At 49.0% G+C, this 23,282-nt stretch overlaps 1 protein-coding gene across 3 annotated transcripts in view; it reads left to right on the forward strand.

The window, feature by feature from the left end:
* SHROOM2 (shroom family member 2) overlaps nucleotides 1–23,282 on the forward strand; it is a 157,579-nt gene that overhangs the window by 78,016 nt on the left and 56,281 nt on the right. For 2 of the 3 annotated variants that reach the window (XM_023249375.2, XM_023249374.2), the window contains exons 3-4: nucleotides 14,979–15,110; nucleotides 20,511–22,968. In XM_023249375.2, coding sequence (XP_023105143.2) covers nucleotides 14,979–15,110; nucleotides 20,511–22,968 — 2,590 coding nt within the window. The remainder of the gene's footprint in view (nucleotides 1–14,978; nucleotides 15,111–20,510; nucleotides 22,969–23,282) is intronic. The other variant, XM_023249376.2, reaches the window with a different exon arrangement.

Raw genomic sequence — 23,282 nt, forward strand, 5'->3', positions numbered from 1 at the left:
TTGTGCTCTGTCTCTCTCTCTCTCTCCCTCCCTCTCTCTCTCTCTCAAAAATAAATAAACATGAAAAAAATTTTTTTAAAAAGAGTCAGACATTTAACCCACAGAGCCACCCAGATGCCCCGTTCTTAGTTTTAATTTTTAAAGATATTGTGGTACAATACATATAACAGAAAATTTACCGTCTTGGGAATGCAAGCTGGTACAGCCACTCTGGAAAACAGTATGGAGGTTCCTCAAAAAACTAAAAATAGAACTACCCTACGACCCAGCAGTTGCACTACTAGGCATGTATCCATGGGATACAGGTGTGCTGTTTCAAAGGGACACGTGCACCCCCATGTTTATAGCAGCACTATAGACAATAGCCAAAGTAGGGAAAGAGCCCGAATGTCCATCGATGGATGAATGGATAAAGAAGATGTGGTACATATATACAATGGAGTATTACTCGGCAATCAAAAAGAATGAAATCTTGCCATTTGCAACTACGTGGATGGAACTGGAAGGTATTATGCCAAGTGAAATGAGTCAGTCACAGAAAGACAAATATCCTATGACTTCACCCACATGAGGACTTTAAGAGACAAAAAAGATGAACGTAAGGAAGGGAAACAAAAATAATCTAAAACCAGGCAGGGGGACAAAACAGAAGAGACTCCTAAATATGGAGAACAAACTGAGGGTAACTGGAGGGGGGGTGGGAGGGGGGGATGGGCTAAATGGGGAAGGGGCACTAAGGAATCTACTCCTGAAGTCGTTGTTGACTATATGCTAACTAATTTGGATAAAAATTAAAAAAAATAAAAAATAAAATAAATAAAAGTATATTTATCATGGTGAGCAATAAAAAAAAAGAAAATTTACCATCTTAAACATTTTTAAATCTACATTTAAGTAACATGTTACTTATTACTTTTATAGTACTTTATAAATTATATTATTATACTCACAAGTTACGTTTATAACGATAAAAACTAGCATTAAAAAAAGCTCACTCTATTTTTATTTTAATTTTTTATATTAAAATTTTTTTCTTAATTAAAAAAATTTAATTAAGTTTATTTTGAGAGAGTGTGAGTGGGGTAGGGCAGAGAGAGAGGGAGAGAGAGAATCCCAAGCAGGCTCCGCGCTGACAGCACAGAGCCCAGCACGGGGCTTGAACTCGCGAAACCATGACCTCATGATGTAAGCCTGAAACCAAGAGTCGGACACTTTAACCAGCTGAGCCCCCCAGGCACCCCAGCTCGTTGCATTTTTAAAGAGGAAAAGCTTTGGGGGTTCAGTGTGCCTGTGCTCCTAGGAGTCAGCAGGAGGGTTGGTCCCCAGGAAACCGTCAGCTGTGCACCCTGTTCTGTTCTAGGCAGTGCCCCAGAGAAGGTCTGTTTATTGCTCTGTGATCGGGACAAGAAGAAGGACCCTAAGAAGGCGGGTGTTGGAGTGCTGGCTACAATATACTCTAAGGCTGACATGTATTTCTGCATTTATTCAGTTCTTAAAGTAACACCAGGGCGCAGTCGACTCCCCGGGCTCAGAAGGGCACTGGGTGGACCAGGGGCCTTGCACCTCTGTTGTGTGTCTCCGGAGAGCAGCATTGGCACTCACTGCTGATCTTGGGCTTCTTTGTATCATACACGTGCTTGTGCACTTCACGTCTGTATCCGCGGAGATCGTTCCGGGTTGACTGCGCTGAGGTCTGAGTCGCGATTTCTCTTAACGACCCCACGCTGCTCCACAGTCTGGATCCTCCGCTGTTCTACAGAACCTCTGTAGACGGATATTTCTGGTGCCTCTGGTGAAAGCCTGTAACTGCAGCATGTGGTGTCTCTGTACCCGAGTCTGTGTACCTGTACGTACAGGTCGTTGCAGTCCATTTCCAACCTGGGGTTCTTGAATCAGAAGTTTGGGGAGCACGAACTGCGACAGCCACCTCCAAATTTCTCGGGCCGCTTTTCAGGCTCACGTCCACTCTAGCAGAGGTTATTTTCAGTTTAGTTCTGTACTCTTTTCGAATATGACGGGTGAAAAATGGCTTCATTGGTTAAATGAGCATTTTTCAGGGCACCTGGTGGCTCAGTCAGTTAAACATCTGAGTCTTGATTTCGGCTCACGTCATGATCTCACGGTTTGTGAGGTTGAGCCTCGCATCTGCGCTGTTAGCGTGGACCCTGCTTGGGATTCTCTCTCCCTCTCTCCGCCCCTCCCCCTCTCTCTCTTATGCACACTCTATCTCAAAAATAAAATAAACATTTTTAAAAATTCAAAACAACTTAAATGGGCACTTTTCATTATGAGTGAAGTTGGGCGTCTTCCCTTATATTTAGAAGCTTTTTTTTTTTAAAGTAGACGAACATCTTTAAGGATATCAGAATGATCCGAATTCTGTTCCAAGCAAAGCATCTACGCCACAGAGAACTGGTCAGTGGAGGGACAGGGAGGAGATGCAGGGCGCCTGCTAGCTGACGGAGGTGACGAGTTATCTAAAAGACCCTTGGGGAGAAGGAAGAGACTTTTGCCCCGAAGGATTGATGGGAGCCACTGTGTAGAACTCCACTTTTGCATTCTGTATGTCCAGTTTTCTTTAAATGAGGGGTGCACAGGATAATTTTCTGGTTTAGATGGGAATTAATGTTTTAAGCAATACGTATAACAAGATAATGATTGTTAACTTCTGTTTTTATGAAAACATACTTTATTTTGATCATTTTTAAAAATATATATTTGACATATACCATTGTGCAATTTGAAATACTTTTAATAACACTTAGGTATTGCAACAATTTTTAAAATAACTTTGTATTAATTTTTAATACGATATGTCGATATTATTTTTTGCCTAATAGAAAAAAGTCTAAGGGGTGCCTGGGTGGCTCAGTTAAGAATCCAACTCTTGATTTCAACTCAGGTCATGATCCCAGGGTCATGGGGTAGAGCCACATCTGGCTCTGTGTTGAGATTCTGTCAGTCTCTTTGCCCCTCTCCCCTGCTTGCTCTCTCTCTCTCTCTCAAAAAAAAAAAAAATTAAAAAGTCTGAAATGGTGCTTTGTTCAGAAACATGAATGAAATTCTGTAACCTGGTTAATTAGTTAGTATTAGGGTCTGTTGCTGTCATCCAGCACATGGCAACTCACTGCTATAAAATCCTGAAGATGCTCAGAGGAAGCACCACTAAAACTTCAAACTGAGTTTTACATTGTCCTTATTACAGAGGCACCAGTGGGTACTTTTAAAACAATTTCTCTGGAATTGGTAACGTGTATTCTTTTCTGCCTAAATTTAAATCTCTGTTTAAAGCCTGCCATTCTCCTCTTTCTCCATCCCCAGGCAACCACTTACCGGACTTCTGTCTCACAGATCAGTTAGCATTTTCTAGAACTTTATGTACAGCTGCAAAGTAGATCATGGACTCTTAAAAATACAAACAGACAAAACCCGACCAGTTTATAAAAAAGCACGCTGGGGGTGCCTGGGTGGTTCAGTCGGTTAAGCATCTGACTTCAGGCTAGGTCATGATCTCACAGTTTGTGGGTTCGAGCCCCACATCGAGTGAGCTCAAGCCCTGCTTCGGGTGAGCCCTGCTTCTGTTTCTCTCTGCCCCTCACTCACTTGTGCCCCCTTTCTCTTTCTGTCTCTCTCTCTCAAAAAAAAAAAAGGCACTCTGTAAATTATTCATAGACTGAACGACAAACACATAAATATCCTGTGTTGCCCTGCCCGAGAGTATGGCCAAATGATGAATTAGCTTGCTCAACTCTTATTTAACTTGATTGTACTCCCAGCCCATCCTCAGAGGCCCAGAGAAGGGCTGACATTTATGACAAAGACTGAGAGTGGCCAGTGCAGGTATGGTGGTTCTCGGAGGTTCTGGGGAAATGTACCTCCGTGCAAACTACGTACCCAGAGTTTCATGAGTAGAAACAGCGGTTCACATGCTAACTCCTTCCTGCTAGTATATCTCTTACCCGTAGGCTTGTTTTGTTTCGTTGTGTGTGGTGATCAGGGGAGCGAGCAGGCAGGATGGGATCGAGGGGGGCTGCTTGGACAAAGCCGTGGCGTCTGGTTTCCTGGGCCGTGGGCAGTGCTATCTTGTCATCGCTTAGGAGCCGGGAAGGGAAGGTGAGTCAGGAGGTGCGAGTGGCTCTTATCTCTCCCTATGAAGTTTCTTTCCCAGACACAAGAGAGAGAGCGCTTCCTTTCTCCCCATGTGGGGTCAGCTGGAAACAGAGACCTGTAACCGTGATCCCCACCAAGTGCACATCTGTTCTCCTGCACGATGCCCAGGTGGTCAGGGAGGGGGTGGGGGTGTCTGCCCGGGAGTCAGGTGAACTGTTAGGCCATGAAGAGAGGCTGAGCCGAAAGCTCCTGCCTAGATCTTCCCTCTGGGCTACTCTGTTGTTCCGACTTTGCTTGGCGGAGGAAGGAAGTGCTACTCACGGGAAAGTTCGGGGCAGATGCGGTAACCTTTTCTTCTGTGTCGCTGACAGTCGTCATCTGCACCTTTGTCCTGTGTGTCCAGGCCACCTCCCTGGGAGGGCTGCCGAGCGGGTCTGGAGTGGCTCCTGTGCCCCTGTTTTCACAGACAGCCACGGCTGTTGTCCTGGGCAGGCACAGAGGGTACACCATGGCCTAAGATGGGCTCGGAACAGGTGAACACCAGAAACTGGGTCACTTGTGGCATTTTCCTGATCCTACTAGCCGAGTAGATCAGCCTCGGTTGTGGGAGATGTGCTCAGGGTCTGCCTGATGCGCACAGCGTGTTGGGAAAGGGGGCGTCTTGCTCAGACCTGGGGTTAAGGCTGCTGCGCTCTGATCCTATCGAATGTGCACTGAAATGGCATGAAGAGTGCTGGGACACAGTCCTCCTCTCTCTCTTTGGAGGCAAATTACCATAGCCTCAGCTTCTAAAATGTACACATAATTTCAAATATCCTCGGGAAAATTTCTTTTAAATACCACGCTATCCATTACTTTGGAAAGCTTGCAACTGCTCTGGCTTTTTTTTTTTTTTTTCAACTTTGTATGGGAACAGATAGTTTTGGTTACAACGAAACACGCCTGCCCACCTCATCATTTATGGTACTCTCAAACCATCATCCGGTGTTGCAGGTAGTTTTGCCGGGTCCGGATTATCGATAGGGTTGGTTCATGTGATTTTCTGCCTCTTTGCCGGCGGCCTTAAATCCTTTTTGTGTCTCTAATAACAGCCCCTAAACTTATGTTCAGGAGCAGATTAACACCCAAGGATAGAGGTTCTTCGCTGGAGGCTGAAAGGGTTAGCCAGACTTCGGGCCGAGTTAGAGATTTCAAGAAAGGGGCTTTCAAATCTAGTGACAACAGCTGTGCTCGCTAGGAGCACATTTCTTGCAGCCTGCTTTGTTTTCTGGATGCCACTAAGCTGCAGTAAACTCCGCACCGCCCCTGTGTTGTGCTGGGAGCCCCTCTGCTCCTGGCTTCTTGGAGCTATCCTGCAGCAGGTGGGTCTGCGCGCAGCCCTGACATTGGTTGGCACCGATGTTCTTGGAAGCAGCTATGCGTGGCGATGCGGCAGGATTACAGGCAGGGCTAGGGCGTCGGCAGGCTTCGTTCCTCCCCGCTTCCCTCCCAGGAGCTCTTCCTGGGCCAGAAACCATGTATGTGTTTTGCTGGAGGGTGTGTGCCTTGGTGGGGGTGCCGGCAAAAACCTGTGCTTTCGAAGGGTCTGCCATCATTTGTTCGAGTCTCGGGAAAAGTTTCTATTTCGAGCATGTTGGGGGGTACAGCCGTTTGCAAATGCTCATTTTCTTATTAGACAGAGAAAACCCAGAGACTTACGCTGGACAGACACCCTGTCTTGGGGCTGTTTTCCATTCTTTGTTATTAAATGCAATCAGGAGAAAAAAGAAAACCATGCAGATCAGAGTTGTTTTATTTTAGGAAAAGTTGCTTCTATTCCAATTTAGGCTCACTGTATGGCTTGAGCAATTTAATCAGGTGAATTTCCAATTAAGTGAGGTTATTTCATATTCTAAGTCAAATAGAAAGTGGAACAAAGTTAAGATTTTGTTTTTCATTGCAAAGCATGTAAGTGATGTTTATAAAGTTTATTGTGCAAACATCGATGGTTTCTGATATGTTAAGACATGCAGAGAAAGGTTTTTTTTTTTTTTTTACTTCTTTTATATATGACTCATCAGCACTGTTGCTAATGCTTAGAGCTATTTATAATTAGTTTTACTAATGGTTGCACATTTGAATATCCTGAGTTTCTTTGCCAGAAAATCCATTCTCTTGAAATGTAGCCAGTAGGTTGGGCTGACACCCTTCTGAAACTCTCAGTTGAACTTGCTCGGGCATTAGTCCCTCGAGGAGCTGTACTGTGAACACAGGTGGGTGAGATAGTCTTTTTTCCCCTTTTTTCTTACATGAATAGATTTATTGACCTGAAGATTTTAAAAGTTAGTAGAAAAACCAAATCATTTTGGTCTGCTCCAGTTCTGCCTGCGTTCATTATGTGACATTAAAAAAATATATGTATCTTTTTAATGTTTATTTGAGACAGTGAGAGGGGGAGACACAGAATCCCAAGCAAGCTCTGTGCTGTCAGCACGGGGACCAAAATCAAGAGTCAGACGCTTTACTGACTGATCCACCCAGACGCCCCCATTATGTGACATTTGTGCACAGGCTTCTCTGTGGAAGCACCCGGGAAGAGCGCCGAAGGCTGAAAGAAGAACCATGCACCCGCCCTTACTGGGGGAAGGGGAAGGACCAGGGGTGCCCCGGGCCCGTGGAGAGGCGCCCTGCCTCTTTCATCCTGTGGGAATGCTGCCTCTCAGCCTGGCGTTTGTTCCAAATGCAGCTTTGATGTCCTGTATCAGTCTCAGCTCTTTAGGCCGTTTGGGAATTTTTATCTTAATTCTTCTCATGTATAAAGGCAGGAACTCTGTGGCTCGCATCCCATAGGACTATATGGATTGAATCCAGCATGACATCACCGTCCACAGCAGTATGTTGTCTGACCACTGCAGGGGAAGGGAGCCCTTTGCCGTTTCTCGAGTGCTCGGCCCTGTGTCTTCATACATTCGTGTAACGTGTTAGAAGCGCTCCGTGCAATCATACCATTAGGTCCTGCCGTGTAGGAGCTGCCTGCTGAGGGTGCTCTCATAGGCCTGGATTGGGAAAGCTGTGACAGGTGGTGAGCCAACAGATGTGAGGAGGCCGGGAAGCAGACTGCAGCAGAGTCTTTCCCGAGGCTGGGCCACTGACCTGCCCTTGGAAGGCTGAGCCAGGTTTGAGCCGCAAATCTGGTCCTACATCGACAATACCAGGGAAGGGCAGAGGGGGTGCAGGCAAACGGACTGCAGGGCGACAGGTGACTAGGTGGCTGGGGGCAGAACGGTGCTGGCCCTGAGCTTGCCTCTGAGCTGCCGGGAGGGCTAGTGCAAGGCCACCAGCCTGCCCACATGTGTCTCCAGCTGATGCCCATGCTGCTGGCCCAGGGGCACCCTCCAGACCACAGCTTGGCTAGATGCCTGAGAATGTGGGAGCTTGGGCTCCTGTGGCAGCTGCGAGCAGTTGAAGGTTCCAGAGTGAGAGCAAGAGCTGTCTAGAGCAGCGTGGCTAGGAGATTGATCTGGCAGGAGGTAGACAGACCAGCAGAGGGAGAGGCTGGTCAGGATGTAGTCATCCACAGGCTTGGCTGGGTCAGAACAAGGTTCATTTTGTGTTTATAGAGTGCTGGTTTTTATGTGTTTCCTTCTGAAGGACTAAAAAGGGTGCTTGCAGTCACCCTCTCCAGTGCACGCTCCCCGCCCCACCACCTTCCACCTCCCCTGCTGGCCTGTACCCCCTCCTTTCCTTGAATGCTAAAGTCTTCACACAGGGCTGTTCCCCTCACCCACGGGTCACCGAGGCACCTTTGCAGTCCTGCCCAGACCACCCCTTCTCTGAAATCCAGGCCTCTTCCCCCCTCGGGCCCCCCGATTCTTTTCTCTAAGATGCCCCCAATGGATCACTATTGATTTCCTCCCGCCAAGGAGCCTTCCCCAACCCCAGGGTTGCCTAAAAGCCCCAGATCCCATCATAACCCCCGGCACAATGCACACCCAAAGCCAAGGCACCTGGCCTCCCCCTCTGGCCTCCCCGGCCTCCCAGCCAGCGGGCCCGGTACAGTCAGGCTGACGCAGCTTGTGGTGACCCAGCACAGACTGTTTGTTTTGTGAGGTGGGGCCTGTTGGCTTCATTCTAAAAGGCTATGAAAATAACCCAGCACTCACGAATCTTTTTTTAGGCAAGGAAGGGATTCTGTTCTTTATGAGAATGACAAACATTTCACTGAAGCATTTATTTTAATAATTCCTTTTTTAAGACAGAGAGTGCACACGAGCAGGGGAGGGGGGCAGAGAGAAAGGGGGACACAGAATCTAAAGCAGGCTCCAGGCTCTGAACTGTCATCATGGAGCCCGATGCAGGGCTCGAACTCACGAACCATGAGATCATGACCTGGGCCGAAGCCAGACGCTTAACCGACTGAGCCACGCAGGCGCCCCTGGATTCATTCTTAATTTTAAATGATATGCTAGCATTTTTCATATTTGTGGTGTAAACCCTGTCCTTCCAAAAATCCCCCAAAGACTACCTCGCTTATAAAATTATTTCTAAAAATTGAAGTAAATTTTTATTAATCTTGGTATGTAATTTGTGGGAAAGGCTTCAGGGGAACAACCCTCATTAGGATGAATAATTTCATCTGTAGGAGCAGAAAATGTTCGTAGCCAGTACTATGGCTTTTCTGTATTTATAGGAAAGGAATAGTAAGCACTGATGAGAGGTGCCATTTGGGAAGAGTGACAGTGGCATGAGAGAATACTCCCAAAACCAGGCGGGCCGCAGAGTGAAATGGAGACACGGAGTCTGCAGGCTTCTCCAAATTGTCTAGAGACAGAGAGGAGGTCGTGCAGAGGGCTGTCTTTAGGTCATGGCTTCTTTTCCTTGGGCGTCTTTCTGGCCTTTTAATTTTTAAATATTCCATATTTTCTACAATAAGCATGTGTTTTAAGGATTCCAAACATCAACAGCCGTTTGAACAAACAGGGTTCCTTTCCTATATACACGGGGCTGACCCTGGCCTGGTGTGAGCACGGACGAAGCCCCACTGCCTATCCAGTGATTCTGGGATTGCGCAGCCCCAGGCTCAACGTGGGGCGTTGCTGGTCCGTCTGTCACATCCCTGCCCACAGCACCTGCTCAGAAGCAGGACCTTCGGCATCTCTGGGTTGGGCTGCACAGGCCTTTGTGGCTCTAGCGCTCCCATTCGCCCCTCATGGCTGTTTGCGAGGCCAGAAATCACCCTCTGTGTTTCTCCCTCCCAGAATGGGCTTCCTTACCGGTCTCTCCAGTTGGCTTACATCTGACTGCCAAGGAGGGAGCATTCTTTCGGTAGCGTCCCTATTCATTCTCGTTCGATATTTGTCTTGGGGCTGTCTTGACCGTAGCAGACATCCCACAGGAAGGAGTGATTCGGGACTGGTTTGCTGTATGCCGTTTTGCATTTACTCCCTTCTTTGGTTTTATTTTATTTATTATTTTTTTCCAGAGGGAATGCTTTTTTTTTTTTTAATCTTTGTAATATAATTTACTGTCAAATTGTGTAACATACGGTGTGTAAAGTGTGCTTTTGGTTTTTGGGGTAGATTCCCATGGTTCATCGCTTACATACAACACCCAGTGCTCATCCCAACAAGCGCCCTCCTCAATGCCCATCACCCATTTTCCCCTCCCCCCCCCATCAACCCTCAGTTTGTTCTCTTCATTTAAGAGTCTCTTATGGTTTGTCTCCCTCTCTCTCTGTACTATTTTTTTCCTTCTCTTCCCCCATGCTCTTCTGTTAAGTTTCTCAAGATCCACATATGAGCAAAAACATACGGTATCTGTCATTTTCTGACTCATTTATTTCACTCAGCATAATACCCTCCAGTTCCTTCCACGTTGCTGCAAATGACTGGGTTCCATTCTTTCTCATTGCCAAGTAGTACTCCATTGTATATATAAACCACATCTTCTTTACCCATTCGTCAGTTGATGGACATTTAGGCTCTTTCCATAATTTGGCTATTGTTGATAGCGCTGCTATAAACATGGGGGTACATGTGCCCCTATGAATCAGCACTCCTGTATCGTTTGGATAAATTCCTAGTAGTGCTATTGATGGGTCATAGAGTAGTTCTATTTTTAATTTTTTGGGGAGCCTCCACACTGTTTTCCAGAGCGGCTGCACCAGTTTGCATTCCCACCAACAGTGCAAGAGGGTTCCCATTTCTCCACATCCTCTCCAGCATCTATGGTCTCCGGATTTGTTCATTTTAGCCACCCTGACCAGTGTGAGGTGGTATATCAGTGTGGCTTTGATTTGTATTTCCCTGATGGTGAGTGACGTTGAGCATCTTTTCATGTGTCAGTTGGCCATCTGGAGGTCTTCTTTGGAGAAGTGTCTGTTTATGTCTTCCACCCATTTCTTCAGTGGATTATTTGTTTTTCAGGTTCTGAGTTTGATAAGTTCTGTATAGATTTTGGGTACTAGCCCTTTATCCGATATGTCCTTTGCAGATATCTTCTCTCATTCTGTCGGTTGCCTTTTTGTTTTGTTGATTGTTTCCTTCACTGTGCAGACGCTTTTTATCTTGATGAGGTCCCAATAGTTCATTTTTGCTTTTAATTCCTTGTCTTTGGTGATGTGTTGAGCAAGAAATTGCTGGGGCTGAGGTCAAAGAGGTAGTTGCCTGCTTCCTCCTCTAGGGTTTTGATGGCTTCCTGTCTCATGTTTAGGTCTTTCATCCGCGTTGAGTTTACTTTGGGTATGGTGTAAGAAATGGTCTCGTTTCATTCTTCTGCATGTTGTTGTCCAGTTCTCCCAGCACCATTTGCTAAAGAGACTGTCTTTTTTCCATTGGATACTCTTTCCTGCTTTGTCAAAGATTAATTGGCCATACATTTGTGGGTCCAATTCTGGGTTCTCTATTCTATTCCATTGGTCTATGTGTCTGTTTTTGTGCCGATACCATACCGTCTTGATGATTACAGCTTTGTAATAGAGGCTAAAGTCTGGGATTATGATGCTTCCTGCTTTGGTTTTCTTTTTCAATATTACTTTGGCTATTCGGGGCTTTTGTGGTTCCATACAAATTTTAGGATTGTTTGTTCTAGCTTTGAGAAGAATGTCGGTACAATTTTGGTTGAGATTTCATTGTATTTTATTATTACTTTACAAAAAATTTAATGTTTATTTTTGAGACAGAGAGACAGAGCATGAGCAGCGGAGGGGCAGAGAGAGAGGGAGACACAGAATCTGAAGCAGGCTCCAGGCTCCGAGCTGTCAGCACGGATCCCGATGCGGGGCTCGAACTCACAAACGGTGATATCATGACTTGAACTGAAGTCAGACGCTTAACCGACTGAGCCACCCAGGCACCTCTGTATTTTATTATTTTTTTTTAAATTGTAAGTTTATTTATTTACTTTGTGTGTGAGAGAGACAGAGGGAGCAGGGGAGGGGCAGAGAGAGAGGGAGAGAGAGAGAATCCCAAGCAGGCTCTGCACCGTCAGCACAGAGCCCGATGTGGGGCTTGAACTCACGAGCCTTGAGAGATCATGACCTGAGCGGAAGACAAGAGTCGCATGCTTAACCAACTGAGCCGCCCCGGCACCCCGCATTTACTCACTTCTAATGCTCATGGCTCTGCGGGTGGCCAGGGTGGATACCACTAAGAACCAAGTATGGCATAGTGGTTTCAGCCAGGCCCTCAAACTGGGGACTTGTGCTCTCCTGTCCTGGCACATCCTGTGGCCTGTGCATTCCTCAGGGCCCCCACATTTCTGGCGGCTGAATGGCTTAAAGCCACCTGAGTGTGTATCTTGTGCGAGAAGAAAGCCCAGGATCTTGTGAAAATGAAGACCTTAAATCTGTTCTTGTTTCTGTTCATCTGGGTCTGACTGAAACGCAGCCAGAGGGACAGTGGCTGTGTGAGACCACCAGGTGGCGCCAGAGAGGTCTTTCTCCACAGCCTGCCGGACCAGCATCCTCACAGCATTGTGATTGAATGAACACTTTTGGATCCAGAACGTCGTCCTCTCGTATCGGCAAGAATCCAGCCATTTTAGGTAGTCAGAGGGGCTGAGAAACAGAAGGTAGCTGGAACCTTCCCAAATACATTCATTATGCACTAGGAAATTCAAAGGACCTGATGAAAAGCCCATTATGTTTTAGGAAAACGTCACTATCCCCAATAGCCAGGATATCCTTATGTGTAGCTTATGGGTACAACCTTTCACTGGGTGATTTGTTTTTTTTTTTCTTAAAAAGCTCTTAATTTCTACTGTGTTATCTTTTTATTTTATTTTTTAACGTTTAGCTGTTTTGAGAGAGCGAGAGACAGAACATGAGCAGGGGAGGGGCAGAGAGAGAGAGGGAGAGGGAAAGAGGGAGACACAGACTCTGAAGCAGGCTCCCAGGCTCCAAGGCTCCAAGCTGTCAGCACAGAGCCCGATGCGAGGCTGGAACTCGTGAACTGCGAGACCATGACCTGACCTGAGGTAGATGCTTAACAGACCGAGCCACCCAGGCATACTTGTATTGTCTTTTTATTTTTATTTTTATTTTTATTTTTTTAATGTTTATTTATTTTTGAGACAGAGAGAGACAGAGCATGAACGAGGGAGGGTCAGAGAGAGAGGGAGACACAGAATCCAAAGCAGGCTCCCAGGCTCCAAGCTGTCAGCTCAGAGCCCGACGCGGGGCTCGAACTCACAGACTGTGAGATCATGACCTGAACCAAAGTCGGCCGCTTAACCGACGGAGCCACCCAGGCGCCCCTGTATTGTCTTTTTAAAAAGGAGGGAGTGCATGTACTTTTGGAGCCCTGCTGCCTCCCCTCCCCCCAAGTAAGCCAGCACATACCCCAGTCTTGCCATGTGCTGGGTTGGAAGATGTTGCCACAGATTATAAGGCATTTTCTTTTTCAGGCTTCCTTTTTTTATTTGTTTCCTTTGCCTCCACTCTCAGTCTAGTTTATTTCCTTCATTAATTAAGTATAAAGGAAAGTGAAACACATCCTTGATGCGATAGCACAGAAAATGCCATCTGAACATGAGACTCACGTAGCCAGAACCTTCCTCACGAGGATTTGGAGAAACTCGACGAGGTACACTTTGGGATTGCAATCCCCTTACTTCTGTGGTGTGATGAAGTTGTCTGTTTTTTTGCTCTTGTTCATGGGGAAACTCCTGAAGTCAACACATTCCACATTTTGCCACCCATCTACTTTTCCTCCTTAAGTATGAGTTGTCAGAACGTTTTTATTTTAACGTTTATGTATTTGTTTTTGAGGGAGGCGCAGAGAGAGAGAGGGAGAGAGAGAGAATCCCAAGCAGGCTCCACACTGTCAGCGTGGCTGGAACACAGGAACCATGAGGTCACGACCTGCGCCGAAATCAAGAGTCAGACACTTAAGTGACTTGGCCACTCAGGCACCCCGTGAGTTGTCAGAAGGTTTAAGTTATACATACTTTTCAGATTTCTTTAATACTCTTTACTACTGTTTTGAGAGAGAGTGTGTGTGTTAGAACACACGAGCAGGGCAAGGGCAGAGAAGGAGAGAGAGTCCCAAGCAGGCTCCACACCCAGCCCAGAGCCCATCGTGGGGCTCAGTCTCATGACGCTGGGATCATGACCTGAGCCGAAGTCAAGAATCAGACACTCAACTGACTGAGCCACCCAAGCACCCCAGGTTTCTTTAATATGCTTTTAACATTAATATCCTTTAATGTCTTTGCCTGCCTGGAAGAATGTCTGCTCTCTGTCAAGCACCTGGAGAGGCTCAGTTGGAGCCTCTTGAGCTGCAGACTGGCCACAGTGAGCGAGTTCTGTCCCAAATTGGAGACGTGGAGACAACGGAGACTGGGAGAAGCAGATGCGTGGCTCTCCTCACACACCACCGTTCTCTTGGATGCTCTGTGAACATTTACATGGCAGCTGTAGGCATTTGCGACTGAACCTCCCTTATCGTTCCCAGGCGGTGTAGCCAAAAAAAGAATAAGCCACCGATGGGAGGGTGCGGACAGGGGCGCAGGAGCCCAGGAAGACGCTGCATACTGTGTTCACAAGTCCTGGCTGAACGGACTAGAGCCGTCGTTCTAGGGCATCATGAATTCACACGATGGGGACCCTTAGCTGACGTCACAGGCACTCTGAGGGGCTCAGAGGAATGAATGCGCCCCTGCTGGTCTCAGTAAATGTCAAGATGTCTGCGTTTACTTAGTGAAGTGAGTAAATAGAAGTCATCCAGGGATGCCTGGGGGTCAGTCGGTTAAGCATCTGACTCTTGATTTTGGCTCAGGTCGTGATCTCACGGTGCAGGAGTTCGAGCCCTGCGATGGGCTTTGTGCTCACAGTGCAGAACCTGCTCAGGATTCTCTCTCTCTCTCTCTCTCTCTCTCTCTCTGCCCCTCCCCTGCTCTCTGTCTCTCTCTCAAAATAAATAAATAAACTTTAAAAAAAAGGAAGTGGTCTAAACTGTGTGTGACCCGGCTGAGCTGGGGACCCCCTGCACTTCTCTCTAGTGCATGTCTCCTCCTCAAGGAGGCTGATGGCTGTGTGCATAGCTATGCTGAAACAGGAAAGACAGAAGACTCCATCCGGGGTCCTACTGATGGCTGAGGCGAGGACAAGATTTATTTACCTGTTTAGAGCAAAAATTGAAGAATAAGGCTTAGTTCACATTTTGGAACTCATGACTCTCACTCTGCCTTAGGATGGGTTCTGCATTAATAAGAGTTAACAATTTTTCATATCCAGATACTGTGGAAAGCCCCAGAAGCAATGCTATCAGTCACACGGGAGTAGCTGTAACATATTTCCGTGTCTCGCTCCCGTCTTGGCACAGGGTTGTCCTTTATTTGCAATTCCTGAGTTGTCTGCGTTTTTTTTTTGTTTGTTTTGTTTTTTTCAGGAAGAATGAGCTGAGCTGGAGGCCTCACTCCTGGCATGCCACCAAGTTCTCTGATAGCCACCCCGACACATCAGCATCTCCGTTCCCCTCTGCCAGCTCCTGTCCTTCCTGGCATGGCCGTCACCACCCCAGGTAGGCACTGTTTCCCACTGGGATGGACGGTGTTCGACATTCCACCAACATCCATGACTTCCCAGCCCTGCCACAACAGCACCTTTCTTGACTTCAGCGTGATTTTCTTTTCTTTTCTTTTCTTTTCTTTTCTTTTCTTTTCTTTTCTTTTCTTTTCTTTTCTTTTCTTTTCTTTTCTTTTCTTTCTTTTCTTTTCTCTTCTCTTCTTTCCTTTTCTTTCCTTTCCTTTCCTTTTCTTTTCTTTCTTTCTTTTTTTTAACATTTATCTATCTTTGAGACAGAGAGACAAAGAGTGAGCAGAGGAGGGGCAGAGAGAGAGAGGGAGACACAGAATCTGAAGGAGGCTCCAGACTGAGCAGTCAGCATAGAGCCCGATTTGGGGCTTGAACTCATGAACGGCGAGATCATGACCTGAGTCAAAGTCCTATGCTTAACCAACTGAGCCACCCAGGCACCCCTCTTTTTTTTTTAAATTTATTTATTTTGAGAGAGAGAGAGAGAGAGACAGTGCCAGTGGTGGAGGAGCAGAGAGAGAGGAAGAGAGAGAGAATCCCAAGCAGGTTCTGCACTGTCAGCGCAGAGCCCCATGCAGGTCTCTAACTCACAAACGGTACAATCATGACCTGAGCCGAAATCAACAGTCAGAGGCTTTTTTTCTGATGAGGAAAAGCTGCTGACACACCATTACCAGTAGAAATGTCTAAATTCTTCACTGGGTAGGTAGGTGTCCAAGCCTTGAAAACAAAAACTAGGGGCACCTGGGTGGCCCAGTTGGTTAAGCCTCTGACTTCGGCTCAGGTCATGATCCGTGGTTCGCAAACCCCATGTCAGGCTCTATGCTGACAGCTCAGAGCCTGGAACCTGCTTTGGATTCTGTGCCTCCCTCTCTCTCTTCCCCCGCCCCTGCCCACACTTTGTGTCTCTGTCTCTGTCTGTGTGTGTGTGTGTGTGTGTGTGTGTGTGTGTGTGTGTATGTGTGTGTGTGTCTCTCTCAAACAAAAAATAATAAACATTAAAAAAAAAAGAAAACAAAAACTAAAACACCAAGAGCAAGGATGAACAAGTGTGCTTTCTCATTTATGTTGTTTAATAAATCGGGAGCTTGGGGACTTACCTTTTTGGGCCAGCCAGGTCAGTGGTCCTGAGCTGAGTGGGAGGGCTGTCTGTCCACCCATTTGCCTACAGCAAGCACCTTTCTGCTGAGAGTTTTACGTACACATTAGAAGGCAGAAGCAGGGCGCCTGGGTGGCTCAGTTGGTTGAGCCTCTGACTTGGGCTTAGGTCATAATCTCACGGTCCGTGAGTTTGAGCCCCTCGTCAGGCTCTGTGCTGACAGCTCAGAGCCTGGAGCCTGCTTGGGATTCTGTGTCTCCCTCTCTTGCTGCCCCTCCCCCTCACACTCTGTCTTTCTCTGTCTCTCAAAAATAAATAAACATTAAAAAACTTAAGAAAAAGAAGACAGGATCTGCCTAAGGGTTCGGCAAGTGTATTGCAGCGAGGCTCCCAGGCCGTTCTCTTAAGCATCAACACCCTCTCCCCAGCCCCTAGGGCTCTCCTTATAGAGGAAATCAGGGCTTCACAACCCACATGCCAGGGTGCCATCCAGCGTCGGGGGCCCAGGGGTGCTTTCCCACTGAGTGGGAGACCCAGATGCTGGGAGTTGTAGGTCAATGGATGGAGGGGGAGTTCTGGGCTACCTGGAGTCCACATTTCAGGGTCAGAAGGGTTAATGTGTCAGGCAGGTGTGTGGCCACACCACAGGGGTGTTGGCTGGAGGAGGCCTCTCCTGGCCACCTTGGGTGAGTGGCCAGCGTCCTCACAAGTCTCATTAAAAGGATGATGGCTCTGTCTCCCTCTCTCAAAATAAATAAATAAACTTAAAAAAATTTTTTAGAGAGGGGGGAGGCACCTGGCTGCCTCAGTGGGTTAAGCGCCCGACTTCGGCTCAGGTCACAATCTCATGCTTCAAGCCCAGCTTCGGGCTTCTCACTGACAGTGCAGAGCCTGCTTGGGATTGTCTCCCTCTCACCCTCTCTCCCCCCACCCCAAAATAAATAAGTAAACTTAATATTTTTTTTTAATTTTTTTTTCAACGTTTATTTATTTTTGGGACAGAGAGAGACAGAGCATGAACGGGGGAGGGGCAGAGAGAGAGGGAGACACAGAATCGGAAACAGGCTCCAGGCTCCGAGCCATCAGCCCAGAGCCCGACGCGGGGCTCGAACTCACGGACCACGAGATCGTGACCTGGCTGAAGTCGGACGCTTAACCGACTGCGCCACCCAGGCGCCCCTATAAACTTAATATTTTTTAAGCAGGGTGGCTTTGGGTGTGTGCGAGCCCATGTATGAGCGTGTATATGTATGTATATGAACAGGTGTATCTGTAAGTGTGGCGTGTGCACATGTATGTAAGTGCATGCATGCGCGTGTGTGCTTGAATGTATGTGTTTGTGTATGTGAGTGTGCGTGCGTATCTGTTATGGAAGGGCATTTGTGCCTGTGTGTGTAGAGCTAACGTAACCATCTCAAAATCAGTTTTTGATCGTTAGTAAACACCGGTCTGCTACAAACTTCTGAAGTACTCCTGTGAAGGCAATACATCTCAATGCATTGTCCTGTTGAAAGTGACAGGAGATGATGGTATTTGGAGTCCAGGGTACTTTTGAAAAACCACAGATTCTCAACTGAGTAGTAAAAGTTAAGTGAAAAGTGGGCCTTTTATTTTCATTATCAAAGTGACGTAAAGTAACACGATTTCCATTAAGCCCATTTGGTGGTTTGTTGATGAAAGAATCACGTTTGCTGCCCACATGCGTGTGGGAACGGTGCTGGGCACTATTTATAGCTGCCCGGACCTCAAATGTTACAGAGAATCACCTCCAGGGCACTGAGGGGAGGGTGCAGGAGAACCGCCTCCTGTTCTGTCTGAGAAGGGCACTGCTCTGTCCTTTTAGGAAAGGGTATACAAGGCAACGGTCCCCTGCCTTCAGGACAATGTCACTGTCCCCGGTAGCTGCCGTATCCTCAGAGCTTGTAGATGGAGCCCTTGTTGTGTGTTTTCATTGGTTCTCTTGTTCATTTGTTTGTTTTATAAATGGTCAGTGATGTGCTTTTCTAAATGTTTGTTTATTTTGAGAGAGAGAGAGAGAGAGAGAGAGAGAGCGAGCACACAAGAACAGGGGAGGGGCAGAGAGAGAGGGAGAGACAGAATCCCAGGGAGGCTCTGTGCTGTCAGCCCAGAGCCCGACTTGTGGCTCCAACTCACAAACCCTGAGACCATGACCTGAGCCAACATCAAGAGTCGGACGCTTAACCCACTGAGCCACCCAGGCCCCTTGTGTTTTGTTTTTGTTTTTGTTTTTTTTGAGAGTGGGTTGCAATTTATTTATTTATTTATTTATTTATTTTTCAATATATGAAGTTTATTGTCAAATTGGTTTCCATACAGCACCCAGTGTTCATCCCAACCCTTGTGTTTGTTTTAAGAGTGATTTAGCCAGTTGGGTCTCCTGTGTCCTTGCCCTAATCACACAGTTTTCCCTTTCATCCTGGTTCTCCCCAAACCTAAAGTCGCCAGGGTTGTGGTAGTTTTGCTTGTTTTTTGGTTTCTTACCTTGAAGCCTGAATGTTCCAGCTTTGTTGAACTTTAATGAAACCAGTTTTTCTTTTTTTAAATGTTTATTTATTTTTTATTTTTTTTATTAATTTTTTTTTTCAACGTTTATTTATTTTTGGGACAGAGAGAGACAGAGCATGAACGGGGGAAGGGCAGAGAGAGAGGGAGACACAGAATCCGAAACAGGCTCCAGGCTCCGAGCCATCAGCCCAGAGCCCGACGCGGGGCTCGAACTCACAGACCGCGAGATCGTGACCTGGCTGAAGTCGGACGCTTAACTGACTGCGCCACCCAGGCGCCCCTTAAATGTTTATTTTTGAGAGAGAGAGAGAGAGAGAGAGAGTAGGGCAATGGGTAGAGAGCTAGGGAGACAGAGAATCCCAAGCAGGCTCCACGCTGCCAGCTCAGAGCCCCACACGGGGCTTGAAACCAGAAACTGTAAGATCATAATCTGAGCCAAAATCAAGAGTGGGATGCTCAACTGACTGAGTCACCCAGGCTCCCCACGGAAGCATTTTTAACATACTTGGATAAGTAGTTTTACCATCGAGAGCCATTAACCTCCTATATACACTGTCACTACCTCATAGAATAACTGATTCCGTAACAAACATATCTCCCAGCTTGTAGCAACAAACCTGATTTTGTATTTCCCTGTCTTAGGCCCCATCCTGCTTCAGAACCAGTATTTTTGGCATTCAGGTACAGCTCCAGTGAACTCTGTCAAGTTAATGAGTCCCCTGAGCACGACAGTGTTTGTTTTGTTAAGAAAGCCTGTGGCTTGGGTCCTTTATCAAATATTCCATTAACTGAGAGTTAAGAGGAGCTCTTGGTACTTTAATATTTGGGTGTGGAAAAGTAACGTTATGTCTGGATTTCCCCTTTTAATTTGAAAATTGTCGTTATTTGGGGCACTGGGGCGGCTCACTTGGTTAAGCATCCAACTCGTCCTGGTCTCACTGTTCGTGAGTTCGAGCCCCACATCGGGCTCTGTGCTGACAGCTCAGAGCCTGTTTGGGATTCTCCCTCTCTCCCTCTCTCTCTGCCCCTCCCCTGCTCTGTCTCTCTGTCTCTCTCTCTCTCTCTCTCTCTCTCTCTCTCTCTCAAAATAAATAAATAAACCTAAAAAATTTAAAAAAAAAAAAAGAAAATTACTGTCATTTGATTGCTTCTTCGGTTTTAGTAATCCATAACAAGAATCCTTTTATACGCTAAACCCCACGGGGTCCACAGTCTTGTTCTTTGAGGGGGCAGGTAGGAAATATTTTAGGCTTCATGGGTCTCTGTCAGTTGCAGGTACCCAGCTCTGCCATTGCAGCTCAGAAGCATTCACAACCAGTGTGTAAACAAATGGCCATAATTGTGTTCCAATCACAGCATATCTGTGAGTGCTGCGATGTGAATTTCCTGTCATTTTCACGGGTCACAGAATAATCTTTTTTAAAAAATGCCTTTAATGTTAATTTATTTTTGAGAGAGAGAGAGAGACAGAATGTGAGCAGAGGAGGGACAGAGAGAGAGGGAGACATAGAATCCGAAGCAGGCTCCATCCAGGCTCTGAGCTGTCAGCACAGAGCCCGACGCGCAGCTCAAACTCACGAGCCGTGAGATCATGACCCGAGCCGAAGTTGAACGCTGAACCCACTGAGCCACCCAGGCGCCCCGGCATCTGGACGTTTCTGTGTGGGGCCAGCTGTATTCTTGGTCCTGCTCTCCTCATTTGTCCCCTTTACTATTGCTCGCTTCAAAAGCAAACTCTTCTCTCTGGTTCTTTCCTCCTAGTTCTTCCTCCCATGACCTGTCTGGCACGTGGGAGCACACGAATCTGCAGCGTACCTCTGACCACTTTAGTTCCCTGGGGAGCGTCGACAGCCTGGACCACCCTTCCCAGCCCTACCCCTCCGGACGCCTCTCCGCTGCCAGGTCCAATGGCAGCATTGACCACCTGGGCGGCCCGAGCAAGCGGGACTCAGCTTACGGCTCATTCTCCACCAGCTCCAGCACGCCCGACCACACCTTGACCAAGGCTGATGCGTCCTCTGCGGAGAACATCCTCTACAACGTGGGCCTGGGGGAGGCCTCCAGGCCGGGTGGCCGGCAGGGCCAGGCTGCCAGTGACCCCCAGGGCCTGGAGGACAGGCTCGGGTACTTCCCACCCCGGGTCCCCCGTGACGGCAGCAGAAGCCCCAGGCCAGAGGACAGTCCTGAGACCAAGCTGGCCACCCCTGGAAAATCAAATTTGGGACCGGTTTGGTATGTCCCCGATAAGAGAAAAGCACCTTCCTCCCCTCCTCCACCGCCTCCCCCTCTCCGCAGTGACAGCTTCGCTGCCACCAAGAGCCACGAGAAGGCCCAGGGCCCTCCACTCTCAGACACCGCCAGCGTGCAGCACTTTCCAGGCCCACCCCGGGCCCAGCCCCGCAGTGACTGGAGACCAGAGCCTGCCAGTCAGCAGTGGAGGCCGGCACGGCCCGGCAATGGGAAGAGAGTCGGGAGCTCGGGCCCTGTGCCCCACGTCCCCCTGGACGGTGGGGTGCCGACCCCTGACCACAGGCCGGGCGGCTTCCCAGGGGCCCCCGGCCGGCTTCAGGCCTCCCTGTCCAGCACGGACGTGCGTTTCCCGCAGGCCTCCTGTGGCTGCCAGCACCCGCGCCAGTACAGTGACGAGAGTCCCTTCTGTCACGACGGCCCCAGGGCCGCCTCGTCGCTGAGGGAGCAGCACTGTGTGGCCGTCCCTGGCAGCCGCCAGGAGACTTCTGCCCACCGTGTCCAGGACGACGGCCCCACTCGGCTCAGGTGGCCCGGTGCCACTGAGCAGAAGGGCGACAGCGGTGGGCAGAGCCGCTACTACTGCGTGACCAGCAGACAGTGCCCGCAGGCAAGCGCCCAGGCGGGACAGCCCCACGAGGAATATTGGCAGTCTGACAGGGCCGCAGAAGCCCACGAACTCCCCACTGAGCACCCGATGGGCCACGGGCCCTGGGGTCACATCCAGCACGAGGAGGAGGCCCCGGACGCCCGTGAGAGCGACCAGGCAGCCAAGGGCCACCCCGTGGGAAGCGAGGAGCCACAGACAGCCGCCCACGGGACAGGAGCCGCAGGGAAGGAAGCCGCCGACGGCTTCCTGTGGGCCGCGGGAGAAAGCGGCAAGATCTCCCCTCAGAAGACGCCTATGCTGCACTCGCTGGCCCGGGAGGGGGCGCGCCCGCCCGACGACGGCCCGGGAGCTGGTGCCGAAAGGCCGCCCCCGTTCGATGGCCAGGTGGGCAGAGCCACCCGGAGAAGCGACCGCTTCGCCACCACCCTGAGGAACGAGGTCCAGATGCGCCGAGCCAACCTGCAGAAGAGCAGAAGCACGGTGGCGCTGGCTGGGGCCGACGAGGCGGCTCGGGAGGCCGGCGGCTGGCAGGTGGAGCCGGGAGGCGTCCCCGGCGCCTCCCCAGAAGGTTCCTTCCGGGGCACCTATAAAGACCACCTGAAGGAGGCCCAAGCCCGGGTCCTGAGGGCCACGTCCTTTAAGCGCCGCGACTTGGAGCCCAGCCCGGCCGATCGTCCCGCGGGGTCAGCAGAGCCGCGGACTGAGGAGCACAGCACACACCTGGATGCCGCCCCCCACTTCTGGGAGGGGGGCCTGCCCAAGCCGTCCCCGTCTGGAGGGGGCCTGCCGCACGTTCCCCGCATTGGGGGCCGGAAACGGTTCACGGCGCAACAGAAGCTGAAATCGTACTCCGAACCCGAGAAAATGAACGAGGTGGGGCTCGCAGGGCCCGATCGCCCCCACCGGCACCCGGGTGCGTCCGAGGACGCCGTGGGCACGTTCGCCGACAGGTGCAAGTTTTTTGAGGAAAGCAGCAGACCCATTCACCAGAGACCTGGGCAGAGGCAAGCGCTCTGTGGATTCCCGAAGGAGAAGCTGGAGAGGCCGCGGACAGCGGGCCACGGGTACGAGGGTGCAGAGCCTTGGTTCCAGAACAGGGCCCACACGACCTCCTTTGGAGAGAACCCCAGCAGTCACGGAAAAACGGCGAACATGGGAAAACCAGAACCGCCTCAGAGACTTGGAACCTTTGCTGAGTATCAAGCCTCTTGGAGGGAACAGAGAAACGCTCTAGAAGCCAGGAGTTCTGGGCGGTATCACTCAGCGGATGACATCTTGGACGCAGGTCTGGATCAACACGAGAGGCCACAGTACGTTCATGGAAGGTCCCGTTCCTCACCATCCACAGACCCCTACAAACAGGTAAGGTTTGTGCCCCAACCAAGGAAGAGCTGCCCCGGGCCGCTGTCTTAAGGCACATATAGGATGCCCTGAAAATACGATGGCCCAATGTCAGTGTCGCTTGTGTCCCGCCGTTTGGGCATCATTTGTGTGCACCGGCTCTTCTCGTGTCAACTTGTGTGAAAGGTACCTGGGGACTAAACAGGTACATCCGTGACAATTTAACTCCGTATCCGTGTGCCTGTCTTGAGTCCCCGGCCACCCCATCGTCACTTGCTTCGGCTGTCTTTCCTCATAATTAGCTTGCCCCAACCTTAACACCATGTAAAGAATTT

The sequence above is a fragment of the Felis catus genome, chromosome X (genome assembly GCF_018350175.1).
Source record: "Felis catus isolate Fca126 chromosome X, F.catus_Fca126_mat1.0, whole genome shotgun sequence".
Lineage (NCBI taxonomy): Eukaryota > Metazoa > Chordata > Mammalia > Carnivora > Felidae > Felis > Felis catus.